The 21,391-nt window shown below is 43.1% G+C and overlaps 4 protein-coding genes and 2 long non-coding RNA genes across 9 annotated transcripts; 2 read left to right on the forward strand and 4 right to left on the reverse strand.

Moving 5' to 3' along the window:
- Positions 1-995: 995 nt before the first annotated feature.
- On the reverse strand, positions 996-1,686 carry LOC135613793 (uncharacterized). Its single transcript, XR_010487375.1, has 2 exons — positions 1,499-1,686; positions 996-1,348 (listed from the first exon to the last, which is right to left on the reverse strand). It is a non-coding gene; the product is annotated as an uncharacterized LOC135613793 (long non-coding RNA).
- A 4,144-nt stretch (positions 1,687-5,830) lies between these two features.
- Positions 5,831-7,869, forward strand: LOC103989903 (uncharacterized). Its single transcript, XM_018827740.2, has 2 exons — positions 5,831-7,056; positions 7,134-7,869. The coding sequence occupies exons 1-2, from the start codon at positions 6,051-6,053 to the stop codon at positions 7,469-7,471; spliced, it is 1,344 nt and encodes a 447-aa protein (XP_018683285.2). The 5' UTR covers positions 5,831-6,050; the 3' UTR covers positions 7,472-7,869.
- Positions 7,870-7,938: 69 nt separating this feature from the next.
- LOC135615767 (zinc finger CCCH domain-containing protein 33-like) lies at positions 7,939-10,475 on the reverse strand. The gene is made up of 2 exons (XM_065114708.1): positions 10,324-10,475; positions 7,939-10,216 (listed from the first exon to the last, which is right to left on the reverse strand). Exon 2 carries the CDS (start codon positions 10,200-10,202, stop codon positions 8,250-8,252), a length of 1,953 nt encoding a protein of 650 aa, XP_064970780.1. The 5' UTR covers positions 10,203-10,216; positions 10,324-10,475; the 3' UTR covers positions 7,939-8,249.
- A 2,402-nt stretch (positions 10,476-12,877) lies between these two features.
- On the reverse strand, positions 12,878-15,128 carry LOC135613710 (jasmonate-induced oxygenase 2-like). The gene is made up of 3 exons (XM_065110748.1): positions 14,040-15,128; positions 13,633-13,957; positions 12,878-13,233 (listed from the first exon to the last, which is right to left on the reverse strand). Exons 1-3 carry the CDS (start codon positions 14,537-14,539, stop codon positions 12,988-12,990), a joined length of 1,071 nt encoding a protein of 356 aa, XP_064966820.1. The 5' UTR covers positions 14,540-15,128; the 3' UTR covers positions 12,878-12,987.
- A 765-nt stretch (positions 15,129-15,893) lies between these two features.
- On the reverse strand, positions 15,894-18,002 carry LOC108953179 (uncharacterized). Of its 3 annotated transcripts, none has more exons than XR_010488138.1 (5): positions 17,435-18,002; positions 16,924-17,054; positions 16,741-16,782; positions 16,539-16,621; positions 15,894-16,289 (listed from the first exon to the last, which is right to left on the reverse strand). It is a non-coding gene; the product is annotated as an uncharacterized LOC108953179 (long non-coding RNA). The 3 variants fall into 3 exon arrangements; XR_010488139.1 differs by having other exon boundaries at positions 15,894-16,453; XR_001978677.2 differs by having other exon boundaries at positions 15,894-16,621.
- A 246-nt stretch (positions 18,003-18,248) lies between these two features.
- On the forward strand, positions 18,249-21,387 carry LOC103989708 (protein FAR-RED IMPAIRED RESPONSE 1). Of its 2 annotated transcripts, none has more exons than XM_065114710.1 (3): positions 18,249-18,593; positions 18,676-20,983; positions 21,064-21,387. In XM_065114710.1, the coding sequence occupies exon 2, from the start codon at positions 18,802-18,804 to the stop codon at positions 20,863-20,865; it is 2,064 nt and encodes a 687-aa protein (XP_064970782.1). In that variant the 5' UTR covers positions 18,249-18,593; positions 18,676-18,801; the 3' UTR covers positions 20,866-20,983; positions 21,064-21,387. The 2 variants fall into 2 exon arrangements, with proteins under 2 accessions (XP_064970782.1, XP_018683401.2); XM_018827856.2 differs by having other exon boundaries at positions 18,799-20,983.
- The last annotated feature ends 4 nt before the right edge of the window (positions 21,388-21,391 follow it).

Below are 21,391 nucleotides of genomic sequence, written 5' to 3' on the forward strand. Positions count from 1 at the left end.
ATATAACTTAAATGTGTAGTGCAATTACAAATTAATAATTAGCTCTTTAATGAACTCATTTTATAACATACTTTACAAAGTGCATGCATATTACTCTTTTTTTTTCTCTTGAAATAACATACTTTAATAATATAAAAAATACTTGTCAAACCCAACAAACCTATTAATAAGTATTTTTATTCATTTTATATAAAAATATATTTTATTTTTATTTTTTTAAAAAAAATTTGAGCACTTTCACATATATTCAGATTTTACACTTAAACATACATTTAGATTCGAATTTAAAATCTATTATTTGTATAATAATATACCAATCATTAATGATTTCTTAGTAGAGACTCAAACTCATTTTGATTTTTATTGTTATATTTTTTTTATAATCTCTCTCGTCTATTTATAGATAAAACAAAAAATCTAGGATAAATAATTAAAAGAATCTCTCCAAAATTAATATAAAATGACATGATAACATTATAAGATTGTAAATAAAAATTATAATCTTTTCCCTAAATTTTAGGATTGTATACTACACAAAATAGAAATAGAAGCAAAAGTTTTCATCCCTTTTGGAGAGAAATGATGTAGAGAGAAAATAGACTAACGCACATCATCTTATTATATTCAAGTTTCCTTTGATGATAGCGAGTTAGATTTATTTCATGTATCCTTTAATTGGATTTGAGATGAGTATATAAGGATAGAAAATTGGGAAAAGTTTTGTGTTATTTTATACTACCAAAATTTAAAATAATTCAAAGACTATACAATTTCTTAAATTTTAGAAATCTACATTAAACAATATTTCTATAGACAATTTTTGATGCATTCGTCGGAGCAAATGCAAAAAAAAAAAAAAAAAAAGGGTTGATTTTGGTGAAATTGAGATTTCCAATATCTTAAAATTCCAATTTAAATGTTAATTCATTTAAATCACTTGCATGGCTTTTGTAGAGATCAAAAGATGGCACAAGCGAATCATGCGTGCGACATACTGGCATCAAAAACATATAACATGTTTTTGGTAGCAAACCGTGACACAACTGCAAACAACTACTTTTATAGCGGAAAGAAACATCAAGAGTCACTAAGATGGAAACCAACAACAAAAACAAAAAACAGAAACAAATAGAACAAAACCACCGGTTGTAGACAGACAGCGGACTCCATCCGACCGTTCATCATGCATCCGACGGATCTTAGTTACGGATGGGGCTTGGTTTTGGGCCTGGGCCTGAGCATGGGCTTGGACATGGTTTGGGATTGTGTCTTGGATTCGCTCGTGGCCCACTGTAGTCCTCCAATGAAACGATCAGTGACCGCCGTCCTCCTCCCCTTCTCAACTGCCCTGTTCAAGTAGCAGCATCAGCAGGGTGTATCGAGTGATTCCTGCAGCATCGTCTTCCGGAAACTAGCAGAGCAGAGGAGAGAGGAGATCTAAACGAAACAAGAGGAACAGAGAGGATGTAGAAGTGGAAGAAAGGAACGAATTCGATACCTGAGACGGGATGGGCGAGACTTCCAGAACAGAGCAGAGTGACGACCACGAAGCAGAGGAGCCATCGAGACCTGAGGCAGCGACCTGTTCCTGCATCCATATCCTGATGTAGAGAGAGAGAGAGAGAGAGAGAGAGAGATTGAGAGAAGCGGTGGAGCGGCATCACTTTTATGTCGAGTGGAGACACAGAGGATGAGAGAGAGAGAGAGAGAGAGAGAGAGAGGGGAGAGACGAGGAGGAAGAGACGTGCATGGCTTACATGGGTCGCAAACGTATCGTTGCGCGAGCCACGTAGTGACGTTGGGTACGTCATCTCCTCGAAGAGTACAAAATAATCTCTTTTTAATATATAATTATAATTAGTATTTAACTATATCCAATTTAAAAATAAAAATATTTGAAACACCCTTTTTTATCATAATAATTACTAGAGAATATTAAATATTATTTAGGCTTTTAATTAAATAATCAGATGTCAGTTGATATATATATATAATAAATTACACCTAATTTATCAAATATATCATCAAATATTAATTTTTTTAGTGATATCCTAAAATAATTTTGCATGTTGATAGAACATGCATCGTCAACTAATTATCATTCGACATACAATCATTTTATTGTCATATTGTACAAGAGGTTAAGGAAAAACTATTTAAGATGGCTAGAGATTATTTTCCTATAATATATTTTATAAAATATTTTATATTTTTATTGGATATCAAAGAGATTGAATCAAAAAATCTCTTTTGACCTAGGACTTCGTATATATCACGATGTGTTTTACATCAAAAGCATATTAATCAACCATATCTATACGAGTTCGAACCATAATAAATCGATCAAGACATGGGAAAGTGATCTTTACCATGTCTAAGTCTAATAATTATAATTTATTATTACCATAATAAATTGATTATTATGATTTATTATTATCGTAATAAATCGTAATAATCATGTTTAAGCCTCCCTCACCATACGATTGCCTTTTCTTATAAGGTAGACATATATTTATCATAATACTTATCTCATATCATTGCCTATCGTACATCATAGGAAAAAAAATAATTTAGTTGATGAAGTCGAATTTTATTATCCTTCCAAGGTGAAAGATCGATTTGATCTCTTTTCATTTGATAGGGAATAATATAATGTTAGTCTTAACCTGTTGGCTCACTCAAGGACCTACTCTCACCTTAACATAATCAAGGCAGAAGAGCTCAATCACCTCCATTATCCAACGACCATGATTTCAGGAACGATCATATGCCCAGACACAAGGAGCATTAATCTCTGACAATGAAACCCATCTCCCTTTTTTTTTTTTTTTCAGGAGCATTAATTCCTCTGAACCCATCTCTCTCCCTTTTCCAGGAGCATTAATCCTTTTCGATCACCAAACGCAAATAATCGTCATCCTCTTTTCCCATACAAATGTCAGCCCAGGCAAATAATACCCCTATGATCATCCTTTGCTAACAAGAAAAGGAATCAATCGGTTATTGACATAAATGAGCCCCCGAAGGATCACGAATAAAGAGAGGAGCCAATAGCTTTCAGCCATCGACCATCTAGGTATAAAAGCCAACCATCTGAACCTAAAATTAGGGAATGAAAAAAAATTCTACTACTTTAATTCCCATGACTAATCTTACCATCGAAAGGGTTAAGTCGAAAACTCCCTTAACATTGACCTCTTATGTACGAACCTCGATGAAGCCAAGACACTTCTCAGCTCGACTCTAGAATCTCGAGAAAGCCCAATTACCTTGGCCCAAAGTAGAATCCATCTCGAATGAATAAGTAACACATTAGGATCATGTTAACTAATTTCCTTCCTCACAGCCAACATTCAAGAGCACCAGGTGGACTCTCAGGACGAGCTTGTGCCTTCGTGATGGGATCAAACCGTGTTCACTCCCTAGTCAACGACATCTTGATTATAACACCATAAAAAATATTGAAACCGTCTAATCCCTTTCGATCAATAATGTTAAACCTTCATCGAACAAAATTGATACGTCATGAAGTTGAATTTACCATTCTTTCAAGGTGAAAAATTAAAACTCATTTGGACCGCTATGAAGTTGTTTTAAATCTCATGATAAAAAAATATATGAATTAGAGAAAACATTAGAAATTTGACTAGCATGATTTCAACTCAGATAAAATTTGATAAGAGAAATATCTACTTCAATAGTGGCTCGATACCCCAATCAACAGTAAGATGACAGATGACAGGACTCAATCTACATCGAGAGCATATGGTTATTAATTCAAATGGAGGAATACTTTGAGAATAGCAAATTATGACAAGAAATATTTTGCCCATGTAACATAATATTTTCTTGATTAACCCGATATTACTTGAGTGTCTAAGGAACCGGTCGAAAAACCTATATGACCTTAGTTTTCATATAAGTTGGTTGTGGAGCACTTACCCGAGTTTATCTTAGCCCTCGAACTAACATTTTAACGTCTTTTATGTTCACATCAAATGTATTATATATATGGCTTCAAATCAAATCGAGTTGATCCAGAGATTATCGATATTTACACTATTAATATATAATAAAAAAATAAAAAATATAAAAAATTTAGGTTTCAATATAGTTAGAAAAAGTTTTATTTTATCATATCGGGATAATTGTGTCAGATGTGGACGATTAAGAAATTATTCTGTTTTAATATGGATTTTATCATTTCAATTTGATACTGATGTACCTTTTAATACATCATTTAAAATTTTATATTATCTCACTTATTTTAATCTTTTTTTTTATTTTTGTGATAAAAATAAATGATAAAAATAAATTTTAAATTAAGGATTTTATAATATATATTAAAGTTTTTACCAAGTAAACAAGTCAATATCTTAAAAAAAAAATTAATGCCAAAGAGAAGGGACGAAATATAATTTCAACCAAATGAAAGTTGTGTATATCCACAAAGTTGATAACACTTAGAAACATGTGTTATTAATATGATTGGTTTTCATTCTCATGTCTGGATTGATTAGTATATTATTATATAAATAATAAATATAATATTTAAATCTTACACATTATATGTATTTGATATAATAATTTTTAAATTTTATAAAAGAAAAATAGAATACAATACTTAAAAGGAGAAGAGAAGAAGAATGAGTCACATCTTGTAATCTTCTATTATGATTACAACAAGATTACAAGCATGCACAGTCTTTCTCAAACAGTAACATCAAACTGATCATTTCTACGAAGATAAAAAGGACTGACCTTACGAAGGCTCACAGCTAGTCATCTTCTCTTCTGATCTCACGAAGATTACATGCAGTCTCTCTCAAACAGTAGCATCAACCGATCATACATATATGTGGAAAACTAAGCCACCAACATGGACCTCTTCTCTGCCGCAGTTCCCAAGCACCAGCCACTGGGGGGACATCATGATGTTACTCTGCTCAAAGATTCATCTATCCACCTACGTGCATGTCGGCTATCGAATCCTCCTCCTTCCTCCTTCCTCCTTCCTCCTTCCTCCTTAGACTGGTGTGGCGGATGGAGTGGTGCGTTGACGGTCATAGATTGCTTTGTCATTAGTAGGCGTGGTTGTGATCTTGACAACATACCTGAGATGAGTCCACAGAAAGGACTAATTATGAACAGTGGCATCGCCATGGAAGCTACTGTCATCAACAGTAGTTGCTGTTGCTGTCGCCGTGCAGAGGCGTGGTGGAGAAGCAATCCAAGAGACTCATTGATGCGCATTGAGTACCGCTCCCGCCAACTGTTGTCGTCGACGTTTCCATGGTGGAGATGAACACATCCGGCAGTAACTCCTCCATCAGTCATATATATATCCCTGTCAAGCATGTATTTTCTACCCTATAAATTTGATAGGCGTCATATATGCCACAATAAACAATTCAATTCACCTGACTCTACCACACTGGTCAATTAATATTTATTAGAGTTTTAGTAAAATAAAATTTTAAATTTTATAAGTTGTATATAATAATATAAAAAATTATAATTAGATCGATTCATCTTATCGATTAGTTTATAAAGAAATAAAGAAAAAAGATAAGTAATTGATTGTCAAGTTAGGGGTATTTCAGGTATTGGGTATTAGATAAAAAAAATTATCTGAAAATAAATATTCTTTTCCGGAAAAGATATATATATATATATATATAAGGTTTTGCTTTTTTTAGGATTCGCTCAAAATAAATCTATCGCTATTTTTATGTCCGTCTCTGTTTGTAGCTTATGACACTCTTTCACGTTTTCTTCGTCGTCGACATCCGACAGCACGCTGATCGTCCTGCTTTTGACTGCGCCCACTGCCATGAGAAGGATAAGGGGGGGAAGGAAGAAAGGAAGGAGCTGCGGACCCTACCCACCACGCAAATCCTAGGTCAGAAACATCGGCCGGTGCCAGAAGCGAGTCTCTCGCCCTCGCGTCGCCGGCCCACCCCCATCTCCCCTTCGACGGCATCACACCTCACTGTGAAGCGACAGACCAAAAGCAGCACCTCCGATGGTCCACACCCAATAAAGGACCCATGCGGACCCCACGGAGCCACTCTTTTCCCAACCACACATGGCTCGTCATCCCATCGCCCATCCACTGTTCGTTCAAATGCAAAGCCCGCCCCGGCAGTCCGGCCGGCCTCTCTTTCCATTCAAATCCCTACCTCACTTCCTTTCCCGACCTACGTGATCATAAAATCTTACAGCGCACCCTTGTCCGTGCTCTTCTCGCTCTTTCCCTCATGAAGACCCCTCGCCACCCTCCTCTCGACTTCAATTCCGACGCTGCCGGGTGCCTGTCCGGGGTTATCCGCCGGTTGCTGTGTGCAAGCCTCCGCCACAATGTGCATAGCCAGGGGGTCGCCATGCAGAAGAAGAAGCCGCCGGCGAGTCCCTGCGTTGTGGCACGACTGATGGGGCTCGACTCGATGCCGGTGTTCCCCTACACTCCTCCGGACTCGGTCAAGGGAAGTCGGTCCGCGAACTCCGCCGAGAGCTGGCCGGGGGTCTCGTGCAGTGAGGGGAGCAGTGGGGTGCAAATTAAGACCTCGTTGTCGTTTCGTGGGGCTCCGACGTACTTGAGGCAGGAGAATGAGGAGTTCCTGGTTCTAAGCTTCGCTCCTGAGAGTAAAGCAGAGACCACAACGGTGAAGGGCAGGAAAGACAAGGCAAGTACAGGGGATTCGAAGGAGAGGGAAGCCAACAGGACTGAGAGGAGAGTGGCAGAAAAGAAGACGAGGAACCAGCAGAAGAATTCTCACAAGCAGCAGCAGAATTTGCCCGAGAGAGAGCACAAGAATGGCAGGGGCTCGGTCGTCCCTTCTCCGAAGGAGAAGCTTCGCAGAGATTCCTGCACGGTTACAAAGCTCGGCGGCGGCAACGCAAAGGCCGCGGAACAAAAGAAGATGCAGAAGTTAGCAGCTGCTCAGGCGAAGAACGAAGCAGGTTGCAGCTCACAAGATTCGAGTCCAGTTTCAGTTCTGGATTATGGCATCATGGACGGCGAGTACTCCATCTCCATCAGCCCTCCTACTTCAGGTATGGCTAATCGCTTCGAGTAGCGAAGTTAATTACCTTGGTACATCGAGGGTGATCTAATCGTTCAGGAAATGCAGACGACGAGCGACGGCAGCAAAGCCCGAGAAGGAGACTGTCGTCAAAATTCGAGAATCTCAACTCGACATCTCCATGTTCTCATACGGAGACGATCTCAGGCATCACGAAATCTAGCAGAGCTGAGCAAGTCGTCAGGCGAGATTGGAGTCACATTTGGGAGAAGATCTGCACGCTCACAGAGGAGGATCTGAAGAGCACGACATGGCCGTCGGGAGATGTTTGGAGGTCGGAAGAGGTCGGCGAGATTGCTGCAGCAGTAGCACTGGAAATGCTTGATGTGGTCGTCATGGAGACAGCATCTGAGCTTTCGAGTTATGCCACAAGATCGAGACCGTAAATGGTACCAAGTTTCCTCAGCACGATGATCCCGCCAATCTTCAATGTTCTTGGAGCTCACGCAGTGATGCAAGCAGCGAAGAGCTACAACAGTTCCACAGTTGCAGAGCAGTACGACAAAGAGACTATATTTGTTTTTATTTTCCGCCATATCAAATCCATAATGCTATCGAGTATTGAGTTAAGTCTTCGATCAAATCCATAATGACATATCTTTTCTTCAGCTGTGCCAATAATAATTAACGGAATAACAAGTTATAATCACGGTTGGCTCAATGTTTTGTTGACTCGACTTTGACTATCCGTATGACGTGCACATTAATTCTGCAACTTCATTCATTGATCTGACCACTGAGAAGCACGCATTGAATGATTCATTCTATATCAAACAGATCAGTAAGTCAACTTCACCTTCCATTCATTGTTGGTATGACAAGGTTGCATGGTAAAGCTGAGAACACAAATCAATTGAGTGCTTAAAATAAGGAGATTAGAAGAATATGATCGGATTACAAGCAGGCATAACATCAACTTGGTACAGAGATCTATTAGCATAATATGACACAATGGATTTATTCTCTTCTTATATATATATATATATATTTATATATATATATATATGTTACTGCTTATAAATGAAAGAACTTGCAGGCTGCCATTGACGAGCTCAGACGCCCTTCGGGCGTCCTTCGGACATCCTGCTAAAGATTATAATCGATTCAACGACGTAACGAAGAAAAGAACTGGTCAGATCGAAAAATCAACGTTATCTCCGTCCTCTACGCCATTATCTTCTCCTCCGACCATGGAGAGAACAAGTCGCCCCCGCTGCTGAGCTGGTATCCGCTCTGCTGCTCGCCGGCGCCAAGCCGGCCTACCGGGGGAGCCGCAGGTCCGTCCTTCACCAGAGAGTGCACCCAGGACAGGTCGGGCTCGTTCATCCCCGTGGGCGCGGTGGCTGGAGCTGCTCCGCGGAAGGCGAAGGATGCGGATTTCCTCAGCTTGTTCAGCTCCTCGCCTTGAACGCCCCAGTCCAACTTACCATCCGGAGAGCCCCAGTCGGACAGAAGGGACGGCGCGGCGACCGCTGCGGTTGTCATCGCTGAGAGCGTGGATTGGCGACCGGCGGTTGCCCCGCGGTCGCAGAAGCTCTGGCTCCGCTTGGCGAAAGCGGAAGCCCTGGAATTCATGATGGCCTTCGCCATCGAATGGTCGAGCCCGAACGAGGATGTCGCAGGGGAAGAAGAGAGGTTTCCTCCATATCCAGAGAGCAACTGAGATTGGTGCTTCTGGAGGGCGGAGGGGGCTTGGAAATGAGCTCCAGTCTGCCTCGTGGAGAGACCCTGCAGTTGGGTCAGCAGTGATGGATCAACAGAACCCAGCAAGTCGCTGTATTCTGAAATCCGTGAGGCAGCCAAGCTGTTCGTGCCCCAGTTGGCTCGGGGAGAGGCCGGCTTCGTGATCTCGTCGATCAGCTTCTGCTGATACCCTTCCAGTCCAAGCAAGTCGAGGTCGAAATCCAAGTCCCTCGCGCTCAGCGAAGCCTTCAGTCTGCTGCTCGGCAGCTGCAAGGCCGGAGGAGGTGTCATCACGCCCCCAGTCTGATTCATCCACGCCGCCGTGGCCACTAAACCCGATGAAGCCGCAGAGGGGGACATCGGCGAGCCGGGCTGCTGCATCAGCATCAAGGCCGTTGCCATGTCCAAAGAGGAAAGACCCGGCGACGATGATCTAGGCGACGACGACGCCATCCCGTTAACTGATGCCACCGAGGGATTCACTGTCCGCAGCTCCTCCGGCTTGTGGGCAAAGAAGCAGACGCGGCGGTTGCATCCGGTCTCATCCTTGCACAGCCGTGTCCTGTACTGCGCCGGATGGAGCCAACTCTCGAACACGCCATGGGCATATTCGCAAGCATCGCCGTTCCGGCAAGAACCCTTGCGGAACTCCGGGCACGGCACGCAGCTGTAGGAGTACTTCCTCGGGTCTCGGCGCCGGGCGTTCTCCCCGGGATGGACGAAGGGGCACTCCGTCCAATCGTGGGAGTAAGCGCGGGAGCACGGCTTAACCTTGAAAGTATACATCCGGAACTCGTCGGTGCCATAGATCCCGGTCTTGATGTCCGGAAGCGTCAAATCCGGCGGGTATTCCTTCTTCTCGCCCTGTTTGGCTGGCTCTTCTTTAGCAGGGGACGAAACCCTAGGGCAGACCGGAGCCTTTAGGATTACTTCGAGAGATTTGGCGACCGTGCTCGAGGACTGCCGGGCGATGACGTCCCCGGGGCGGTTGCCGCTAGCGTCGAGGGCGTCGACGACCTCGGCGGAGGCACCGATCAAGAGATTGACGGTCTCGAGAGAGGCGGCGGAGCCGCCGGCTGCGGCGCAGTGAAGGGCGGTGGCGCCGTCGGAAGCGGCGCGGCGGGCGGCCTCGGCTGTGTGGCCTGCGAGGATATAGCCGATGACGGCTGTGCTGCCATAGAGAGCCGCAATCATGAGGGGCGTCCGCTGCTGGTAGCCCATCCCTCGACCGGAGGACCGACCGTACCATAGGGCGGCGGCGTCGACGGAGTGGCCGTCCTCCTCCACCGCCCGCTTGAAGGCTGCAAGGTCGTCCGAGGCGGCGAGCTCGAGAAGCAGCGCGGCCGCCTCCGACGCCGCCGGCTGCTTGACATCTCCGCCGCCCACGGCCCCGGGTTTGGTCGGCGGCGAGGATTTCATGAGGCCGGTGCACATGTCCTCTCTTTCGCCTATACAAGACGGCAGAAAACTCATCAGACACCAGAACGAAACAAGCACACATCAGAACGCCATAAGAAGTCTACGAAAGAAAGAAAAGCAGAGTAAGGATGCATACGAGAGATCGGAAGGAAGGGTGAAAGAAGTGGGCGCTCGGCGTAGCGTAGAAAGGCTACACTCTTTGGTTCCTTTTGTAGGTGGAGGGGAGGCGGGTAAAAGGGTCATACACATTCCCATATTTGCCCCTACATAAGCCCCTAATCCACCACTTGTTACCGTTTCAGGGCATATATGAAAACAAAAAAAATGCTAGACGACGGTTGATATGAAATTTGATACTTAGCAGGGATGGATTCGTAAAAGCCCACAATAATTCCGGAGAGAAGGAAGCTGCCTGCTTCCTACGCTCCAAATGAAATGAAACGAAAACGAAACGAGGACCAAACGCAACGCCAGACGGAACGGGGCGGGGCGGTCTCCTGTCGCCGCGGGGCCCACGCGGAAGCCAAGAGGCAACAGGTGGGGCCCGGCTGACGCGACGCGAACGAGCCGGAGGAGGCCGCGTCGCGGTCGAGGATATAAATATCTGTACGGACCACGATGACACGTGGCGGTGGCGGCCACCGGGGGCAAAAGGGCGTGTCGCACTCACGCGCGGCGCGTTTCCTCCTTCCCTCCCCGGCTCGGGTGGGTTCGGTTAACAGCTCCGGTTTGTTCTGTCCCCTCCCCAAACGCGTGACGAAGCGAAGCGTGCGTTTCTTGTTGTGTTGGTGCGCTACCCATCTCCGCGTTCCCCCTCAGGCCCACCTTCCCTACTGCAGGAGCACGTAAGCGGGACCCGCCAACCGAGATCAGGAGGCGCGTGGGGTCCGCCGAAATCACATCATCGGTGCGTCCGTTATGAACTAAAAAGGGCGCCTAACAAAGAAACATGTCGCCCGTTACCCGATTAACGTACCGCGCACGCCTTGCGATGGCCTACTGATCAACGGCTGAGATGGAACGCCATGGTTTGAGTCCTCCGTTTCAAATTGAAATCGATGACAAATTAGTCACCGTATTTATAAACATTCTTCAACACAAATATTATATATATATATATATATATAATTTCTTAACCATCGAATACTCATTCACATCCAATTTTTTATATATAAGTTTTCGATAACTCATCATATAAATAAATATATATATATACATAAAACAGTATTATAGAAAAGTGCTGAACGAATTAGTCAAACGATGATAAGTATGCGACAAATATGTGGTCCTCTGATACCACTCATGCTGCGAGTTTAATATGAATGGAGTATGTGAAGATGAGGGGGATTGAGGATAATACCTCAAAGTGCTGATCCATATTTGAAGGTAGACAGTGATGGACGGAAGAAAGAGAAAAAGAGGAGATGCTAAAGTTTGACCATCAAAGTCCACTAAAGCGGCTCTGCCATGGACGACTTCTGGATAAGAAGAGAACACAATGCTGACCCAGCAGCACTGTATGTTTATTGTATGTTACGTTGCAGATAGAGGGTGTCTATGTTTAACATGACAATGAGGTTGGCTTTAATGAAGATGGACAAGTAGTCCAAGTAGCATCTGTTCCCTCATCTGGATCTTTGTCACATACATTATAGATAATATGTATATGTGGGCCAAGTAACATTCATTTGGAAAAATATATGTTAAATAAAATATGTTTATGGGAGGATTCCTTTCCTCCATATGAAAGTTTTTTTTCAAACTTTGAACTCTTAAATAAAATTTTTATTTCTTAAAAAATATGTGAAATAGACAAATGTTTCAACAAAGATAAACAATTTTTTTTATGTAATTTAAAAGGCACTACAAATAAGAACAATGACAATCATGATTTAATGTTTCAAGTATCCAATTGTTATGAATTTAGACATATGATACATAAGTATGTATAATTAACCATACACAACATTAATAGTGGTTTCTCCAAAATGCTTTAATGGTTGTATTATTTCCTTGTTATGTCCTTTGTGTATAATAATTATTTTTATGTACAATAACTAATTGACTAGCCTCATATGTTAGATTCATCAGTGATGTATTTTCTTGGAGAACTTAATCAGTTTAGCTAATAGAATTTTGCTTAAAAAAATTATTTTTTCACTCTTTTAATTCATAGAGAACTTAATCAGCCATAATGCATGCTTAAAAAATTCTCTCAGCTGTAAAAGTTTCCTGTCATGAACAAATTGAGTATTGGTTTAATATATACTTGCAAGATTAGAAGTTTTGCATCAACAGTGACTTTCTGTTCCTTAAGCATTGATATGAAATGTTATGGTCTGCTGGGCCTTGTGACATGCATGGCCTTTGGGCTCAATACACATCAAAATAAATAGGAACATCAACAAGAATCTCTACCTGTTCTTACTTATCAATTCATAACATGATTAGCCTCTTAAAGAATATAATATAAAATGCAAGAGTAATTCAAAGAGAAATATTTTTTGTTAGGAATTCTTACTTATGAACTTTGTTTTAGTTGTATTGGCTACTCACATCTATTTAAAAATTGATTTGGTTATTTATTTTTCAGGTGTTGTGATAATAAACTTCCTTTAAAAAAAAAGGAATGATTAAGAAATTACATATCACATAAACCGTTCTATTAGAATATATATTGGATCATTTTTCTGAGGTCACACAATCAAATCTTTAAAATGGTGTGTATTGCATTCCAAATCGAGATGCGAATTTATTGGTGGCGTCGAGACACGGGAAGGATGGATCGGATCGGATCGGATCAGGTGGACTTGACGAAGTCAACGTGGGACTTGCCACGGGGGCCCAACATCCTCATGAACAGCTTGTACTCCTTGAAGGTCAGCCGCTTGTACAGGGGCGGCGCCTCGGGCGTCACCAGCTCGGCGGCGGGTTGGATCGGCAGGTCGTCGTTGGGGTTGAAGAAGAAGGCCATCGACAGCCGCTCCGTCGCCGCGTTGACCACCACCCGGTGCTCTACGCTCTTATATGTCGCATTGGTCAACACCTGCGTCATCGAGGTTGAATTATCACCACAACCAACTGCACTAGTAAACTATCTCTTGTCCTTTTACATTCTACGTTCATATAAGACACGTTTTTGGTGCTTTCCGAAGACAACGATTTGACGAAACATCTTAAAGTTGACCTATTTTTGGATGCAGCGAGGAAGAATCTTACCAAAAATCTTAATGCTGACCTATTTTTGGATGCAGGGAGGAAGAATCATGTCGCATCAGGACAGAAAAAGATGAGACTTTGTTGTCATGCCAATCACGCAATTGAGATAAGAATAGGTTTTTAAGACCAGGCGTCCTATTCACGTCCATCGTGGCTGTACTCATGCAGGCGGAGGACGTATCGTTTGCGTGACCTGATAGATGCAGTGGTACGGGAGGAAGCGAACCTGGATTTGGTCGCCGATGTTGACGATGAGAGCACCGGGGACCGGCTCCACCGTGATCCAGTTGTCACCCTTGCGCACCTGAAGGCCTTTGACGTGGTGGTCGGTGAGCAGGACCGTCATGCCTCCGGGGTCGGAGTGGGGAGAGAGGCCGAGGGTGAGATCGGGCTGCGGGCATTTGGGGTAGTAGTTGACCCTCAGGCAAGCGCCAGCCTCTCCAAAGGCTCTGTGGAGGAACTCTTCGTCCAGTCCTAGGGTTGCAGACAACACCTTCTTTATCACCCCACACAGCTTCTCCAGTTCCTCGCCGTAGGACTCCGTCATCGCCCTGCTCGCATCCTCAGTATCAGTACGCAGCATCCAAATGATCGAAAGAGCGGAAAGAAGGATCCATGTGTGTATATGTATACCTCAGGGAAGCAGGAAGAACAGGCCACTTGTCGTAGTTCCTGATCGAGTGAGGTGAAAGCTGGAGGAAGAAGTAGTCGCCCCAGTCAAGAATGGCGCCCTTCTTGACGCCGAGGCGGCTGCCGTACCCCTCGAATGTCTTGGGGGAGTTGGCGTAAGCTTGCTTCTCCGCCATGGGTAGCCGGAAGAACGCCGTCCACACTTCCCTCATCCCCTCCATCAGCTCCGGGCTCACCCCGTGGTTCACCACCTGGAAGAAACCCCAGTCTCGGCAAGCATCCGAGACGGCCAGCATCGTCGCCCGCCTCTCCGCGGCGCCACCACTCAGGCCGGCGAGGTCGATGACAGGAAGGCTTCCCGTCTCACTCGGCGCCATCGCCGTACCGGGATTCAGGTTGGGTCGCTCGGACGGTGGCTTGATGTACCTCTCAGGGACGGCTTCGGCATCAGCCAAGGTTTGAACCCGGACGATTGGTTCCGGCCATTCCTCCGCCACCTCCATGTCTGTCTAAACTCTACCAAGGAGCCGATGATGGCAAAACATGCAATCTGATGTCGGATTTATACAAGATCACTACCATGGGAACTCGTGAAGCATGAGGGGTTGGCGAACTAGTGAAGATATAACAGCACTGCAGCTGTAATATCCGTTTCTTTCACAGGATTCTGTAGGTAAAAATGTGTCTGATGGATCGTGAGCTTTCGTCGATGTGACTCCACTACCAAGCCTCGCATAATCTGAATTAGCTTTCAGCAATTCCTTTGAATCACGGCGGGCAGAGAAAAACGTGTTAAGCGTGAGGTATAGGATTGTGCGAGGAATATGGATGCGGCGAAGAAGTAGGCTGGAGAGAGACGTAGTGGAAAAAAAGGTGTGGCACTGTTCTCCTCCTCCACCAGCTATCTTCTTCTTCTTCTTCTTCTTCTTCTTTTCTCCGATGCTCGCATTCACGGCGGCGGCTTCGACAAACGCGCACGCAGGCGACCGGAAATACGTCCCTGGATTTGCTTCGTCATCACGTGTTCCCAATGGCCACCTCCACGCTCAGTGAAACATCACCAGAGTCGTCCATCTCTGCCTCGAAGTCTCTCCATCTCCCATTCTCGGTCATGTGTTTTCTCCTTTCCACACAGACACACAACAAGAAGGCCGAAACTTCACTTCCACTTGGGGACGTGGCCTGCACGTCGTGTGGTGGAAGAGAAGTGTTGCGTTGCTATCGCGCACGTCGTCAGCTGCAGAGACAAACCCTAGAAAAGTCAGAGATGCATTTCGTGGAGTCTCACCCAAACATGTTGCGTGCCTCCTCGCACAAATAACCCCTCCCCAAAAGAATGTGAAGGTTGGGTTGCGGCACTGCAATTTTACGTGGTTCTATTTTACGATTAGTTTGACCATTCGGTGATATTTGTCAACATTGTTGATATTTTTTTCTTTTTTTTTTTATTTTTTGGAGTGTGTGTGTGTATATATATATATATATATATATATATATATATATATATATATATATATATAAACATATATATATATATAAACATATACATATATATAAACATATACATGCATACATACATACATATACATATACATATACATATACATATACATATACATATATATATATATACATATATACATACATATATATATATATATATATACATATATATATTTATATATATATATATATAGTAATGGTAACACATTCTAAACATCAAATTATTAGTATTGGAATGCATAAGAAAGTTGAAGAATCACCACAAAAAAAAGTAGCCGTAGAAGAGCACCAATGACTACAAAAACAAATTGCTCCTCTATATATATATATTTTTCCTTTTATTGAGTTGATGAATGATTTCTAAAAAGAATTTATTCATTTCATTCAAAGATTACATAGCGTCCATCTAATCATATAGCGTGTAGGAATCAATTGCATAAGAATTGAAACCATGAAGGTTAGGCACAAAGCCATAGCCAAGGCTTCTATCAATATGGGTCTGGAGAGAATCAATATACATAGTCTTTCATCCATACACAGAAAAACTTCATACATGTATCCTTAATTGTGAGATTAGGACGCATATCAATCCTTCCATCACCAATCGCAGCTGCATCACTTTGCAAACAATGGTGTTTGTTCAAACAAGACGATACTCCATCATGGACCAATGTTAAATGACAACTGGCCTCTCCATGCACACGTTTTGCATATGTGTGGAACTGTGACCGGTCCTACATGAGACCACACCTGGTGAATCAGGAATAAAAAAAAATTTAGTCCTGAAGAGAAAAACATATGCATCATAAATAAAAAAATAGTATCGAATTATGCACACAAGGATGACTCATCTGTGACGAACTCCATTGCAGTCATGTAGTCATAATTGAACTACTCTCAAGATACATCTCAGCCTATATATACTTCCTAAATTAAACAAAATTCGATGCGAGACAATTGCATGAGCTTAGAAGAAGCAGAGTAGAAGTTCCAGTTTACCAGGACGGTATCCATGAATAATCCATGCCTTCAGACCACTTATTCTATGTAACCACAATCGTCTTTCATCCTTCAGACCATATCTAAGAGTTACCAAATAAACATTTACGCACGGCAGGTCAAGATCAAACCAACTACAGATTCAATCATGCAACCAACAGATCACTTTAAACGGACCTGTTCAAAGCAGGGTTGAACTAACCTGATCAGTTTGGTTAAGTCGGGACTGAAACCGGCAAGTCAGCTGCAAGAAAAAGCAGTGTTAAGAATTAAGCTGTCACAGCCATCTACATCATACCCACAATGCTGCCATAGATAGCCAATTTGGGGGCACTGCCCCGATCTAAATGCTAATAGATTGCAACAGACAAATTGGAGATCATACTCAAAGTTATTGCCTTTCCTTTCTTTGAACTGCGACAGGTGCATTTGTATTGCTTCATGCTCTCAGCTTTGGCAGGAGGACTTACCATGGTATCACTGTTCGTATGCATCACAACTCCAAAATTCATCAGCCTTGCAAGCACAAACATGTTTGTTAAAGTCTTCACTGAAAATTTGATATACATCACAGTAAATTTAATAACGCAGAGGCTAATTATTCACCTAAAGGATAAAAAAATAGTTCGGATTGAGAGTATCAGTAAGACTTGATGAATCAAACTCTGGATTTGAAAGTCAAGTACCAAACATGGATATACTGTTCTAATGTAGATGGTTGGAATATTAATTCAAGAAGAAACCAGAAATGCAAAGATTCTTGAAAGACATGAATTGCTTGGATAATTTCCCACAGGAAAAATAAATCTATGACCGCTATATGAATGTAGCAGATCTAATCTTAGAGAAAAAAAATTATAATGACGCATTCAAATGTTACAAAAGAAGAACAGTACCTTGTAACAAGACGACCCATTTGTCACGCGCATTCTCTCGAACACAACATGTGCGTGCATTTAAGCATGAATGATAAAACCTTAGCCACAGCAATCTTAACTTAGAAAGAAAGACACATGGGAGCATACGTAATAAAGCAGATGATGAACCTACAGAGTGCGGCCGACGCTTACCAGCGACCATTGATCCGCCGATTACCTCGAAGAAAATCTCATCAGCGTTTCTTGCACTGAACTTGGACTTGGCCAGCTTATGGGCATGTAAGCAGTGTTCTTTTGGGCGTCAGAGTAGATTCGTTCGTCGAGACCGCTCGGGCTTCGCCTGCCTTCTTTCTTGGTTGGACGCCATGGCGTGTCGAGCTCGCCGTTATCTCGCCACTTAGGTCTTCGTCTTGGGCTCCGGTGGTGCCGCACTTCGTGTGCAACGTGGTGGCAGATCCGACGCCACCGGCCTCGCTACACCTTTCCCTGTTCCCGCGACTTGGGGAGCGAGTCTAAGGCACGAGTTAGTGATAGCTCGGTGCGCGCTAAACACCGTTGCTCGAGCCTCGATTCACGCACCGACTTAGGGCACCGTCTTCTTCCTCATCGATGGGCTCTTTATAATGCTACCCTAAAGCTAACACCCAATTCGTCTCCCTTCCCGTTCGGATCTCACAAACCTCACCTTGTGTGAACCAAATGTGAGGCTGAGAGAGATCCACGTAAGATGAGAAAGTTTGCGGGACATTACTTTGGTACGTTTTATGGAATAGAGCCATTACATGCGGGATAAAGTTCGGCGAGTGAAGGCTGGGTCGTTTTGGGTGGTATAAATTACGAGTTAGGTTACGAGAAGTACTCTCCACTCGATTAGGTCGCGACTTTGGCTCCAACACGCGACACGAGCCGTCTTCCTTCCCGAAACCTTCCGATCACGCCCCTTCGGCGTCGTCCTCCACCGCCGCCTCCTCCTCTTCTCCTTTCTCTCAGGCCGTCCTCTTCGTTTCCCCCACTTCTTCCTATCGTTGGTCGCTCGCGGCCTCCCTTCGCCGTTCGCTGCTCCGTCGCTTCCTCTCTCCATCCGTCGCATCCCCTCCACGTCTCTCGCTATAGTAGACGGCTGGCTCCCTTCTTCCCACCCCCAGAGCTCTTCACAACTTCTGCGGCTTGTACAGAGGTAATCCTATTCTTTGATCCGATGGCATCTGGATTAGGGTTTTATAGAGGTTCCTCAAAGTCAGTTCTTTTCCATAAATTAGGGTTTCCTCAGCACTGGCGCATTCACATAATAATCGCATGATATGATCCCATCTATTTAATTGGGGCGTTGATGTGGGCTGTGAGTGGGGATTAGATTGAGGTGTTACTTCGTGTATCTGCAGCACATGGAAGACGAGACGGAGCAAGGTAGGGCATCTCAGGAGAACACGACCATGGCTATCGTTGTCATACAAGATGGGAACAAATGCGACTTAGATGCCAGCCCGAAAGGGAAGGATGTAGTTGAACAACCCTCTGCCGGAATGATGTTCAAGTGTATAGATGAATTGTACGAGTACTACAAAACATATGGCAACCAAGTAGGTTTTCCGGTGTTCAAAAAGTCGACCAAAAATGATAAGCAAGGGAGGTTGCACTTCGTCACGCTTTCGTGTGGTCGTGGTGGGAAGTCGAGGTGCAAACGAGAAAAGTCGGTGAACCCAAGCTTGACGATGAAGATAGAGTGCAATGCTAAGCTTAATGCGAGAGTGTATGATGATGGGGTTGTGCGAGTGACTTCTGTTTTCCTTGAGCATAACCATGAATTGAGTCCGACGAGGGCACGGTATCTTCCACGTCGGAGGAGTGTTAGTACCAGTATCAAAAGGCGACGAGAGAAAATTGATCAAGTTGATGGTACTGTCGCGGAACCTATTGCTTCTGCTGCTGAATATGGAGAGCATGAAAATGAACCTTCCTTGGAGAAGGTTTGTCAGAATTATATCGACAACATTGACAAAGCAAGGAAGCTGTGTCTTGGCGTCGGAGATGCTGGAGCAATTTGCAACTATTTCAATAGAATGCAAGAGCAGAATTCAAATTTTTATTATTCCATGGATTTTAATGAAGAGGGTCATATTAGAAATATTTTCTGGGCAGATGAGAGGAGTCGAGTGGCTTACAAGTCATTTAATGATGTTGTTACTTTTGATACGACTTACCTGACAAACAAACACGATATGCCGTATGTTACCTTTGTCGGGGTTAATCATCATGGTCTACCTATACTCTTTGGTTGTGGGCTAGTATCCGGTGAGGATACTGAAACATATGTGTGGTTCTTGACGCAGTGGCTTGCTTGCATGTGTGGTAATGCACCAAAGGCTATAATTACCGATCAGGATATGGCCATGCGAAAGGCAATTGAGATTGTCTTCCCAGAGATTCGACATCGATGGTGTTTATGGCATATAATGAAGAAAATTTCTGGAAAATTAAGCTGGCATTCTAACTATGAACTGATAAAGACCACCTTGATGCATGTTGTATATGATTCGATGAGCAAAGAAGAATTTGATTTCAATTGGGACCAAATGATTCAGAAGTATAGTCTTCAATCTAATGCATGGTTGAGTACATTGTACGACAACCATCATCGTTGGGTTCCGGTTTATGTGAAAGACAGCTTTTGGGCAGGAATGTCAACAACACAGAGAAGTGAAAGTGTGCATGCATTCTTTGAGGGCTATGTAAACTCAAAAACCACAATAAAGCAGTTTGTTGAACGGTACGATAAGGCACTAAAGATCAAGGTTGAGAAAGAATTGCAAGAAGATTTGAACTCGTTCAACTATTGTTGTCCCTGTGTAAGTCACTACAATATCGAGAAACAATTTCAACAAGCATACACCAACAATAAATTTAAAGAAATTCAAGAGGAGTTCAAGGGGAAAATGTTTTGTTATGTCCATTCCATGAAAGAAGAAGACGACTTTGGTGTGTATGAGGTTATAGAAGACATGGTGGTCGATAACGGCTTGAGTAACCAAAAGGTCTGTTTCACTGTTTACTTCAAGCAGGCAGAGTTTGATGTGAGATGCAGTTGTCGTTTATTTGAGTTTCAAGGAATTTTATGTCGGCATATCATTACTCTACTCACGGTGAAAGGTGTGTACTCGGTGCCACAGAAGTTCATTCTTCCAAGGTGGAGGAAGGACTTGAGAAGGGAGCACACAAAAGTAAAAGTCAGCTATAATAACTGGAACACAACTCCAGAGATGCAACGATATGATTTAATATCCAAAAAGTCTGCTGTGTTTGGAGACTTTGGTTGCACATCCGAAGAGAATACACAAATTGTTTTGGATTTCATTGAACAGTTTAGGCAAAACTTTAACATTTCTGACCCACTGGATGGGAGTGGTCAACCTATTTTTTCAGTTGGCGGGAGTGGTCAACCTTTTCAATGATCCTGTATTATGCATGATCACTAGGACATTCCGATTACCAATCAGCATTTTGTTTATGGCCTTCTCAGTATCATTCAATGTGAAGTTTCAAAGTTTGCTTTTTGTAAGCCACGAACAGGTTAGAAAATTTAATGTTTCTTGTGGCCTTCATATTGTGAATATTTTGTTCAAGTGTCTTTAAGTATTTCATATTCACAGGCGATCAGAAATGTCATGTCGAACTATGTCGGAAGTTAGTTAACGTCAATGTTCGAGAGGTGTGAAGTCAAGGAGCATATGATTTGCCATCAATGAAGCTTTGCACATTCACTATTGTACATTTTCCATGAAAGACATGAAGCTTTGCACATTCACTGTTGTTCGATTTCCATGGAAGACATGACGTCGATGAACGTTATGATTCTAGTTGTAGTCTCTGTTATCGATGTTGTACTTCACACTACCATTATAATTCTATCATGTTGTCTTTGCAGAAAGATATTTGTAGTTCTCGACGGCTATAAATACTTGAATTTACATCAGGCCA

Source organism: Musa acuminata, chromosome BXJ2-6 (assembly GCF_036884655.1).
Source record: "Musa acuminata AAA Group cultivar baxijiao chromosome BXJ2-6, Cavendish_Baxijiao_AAA, whole genome shotgun sequence".
NCBI lineage: Eukaryota > Viridiplantae > Streptophyta > Magnoliopsida > Zingiberales > Musaceae > Musa > Musa acuminata.

Coding starts and splice junctions, on each gene's coding strand:
- LOC135615767 (XM_065114708.1), bottom strand. CDS start 10,202: ATGTGCACCGGCCTCATGAAATCCTCGCCGCCGACCAAACCCGGGGCC.
- LOC135613710 (XM_065110748.1), bottom strand. CDS start 14,539: ATGGAGGTGGCGGAGGAATGGCCGGAACCAATCGTCCGGGTTCAAACC. Junction 13,958..14,039: donor GTTCTTCCTGCTTCCCTGAG/GTATACATATAC, acceptor GGATGCGAGCAG/GGCGATGACGGAGTCCTACG. Junction 13,234..13,632: donor ACATCGGCGACCAAATCCAG/GTTCGCTTCCTC, acceptor TCGATGACGCAG/GTGTTGACCAATGCGACATA.
- LOC103989903 (XM_018827740.2), top strand. CDS start 6,051: ATGCGGACCCCACGGAGCCACTCTTTTCCCAACCACACATGGCTCGTC. Junction 7,057..7,133: donor CATCAGCCCTCCTACTTCAG/GTATGGCTAATC, acceptor CAGGAAATGCAG/ACGACGAGCGACGGCAGCAA.
- LOC103989708 (XM_065114710.1), top strand. CDS start 18,802: ATGGAAGACGAGACGGAGCAAGGTAGGGCATCTCAGGAGAACACGACC.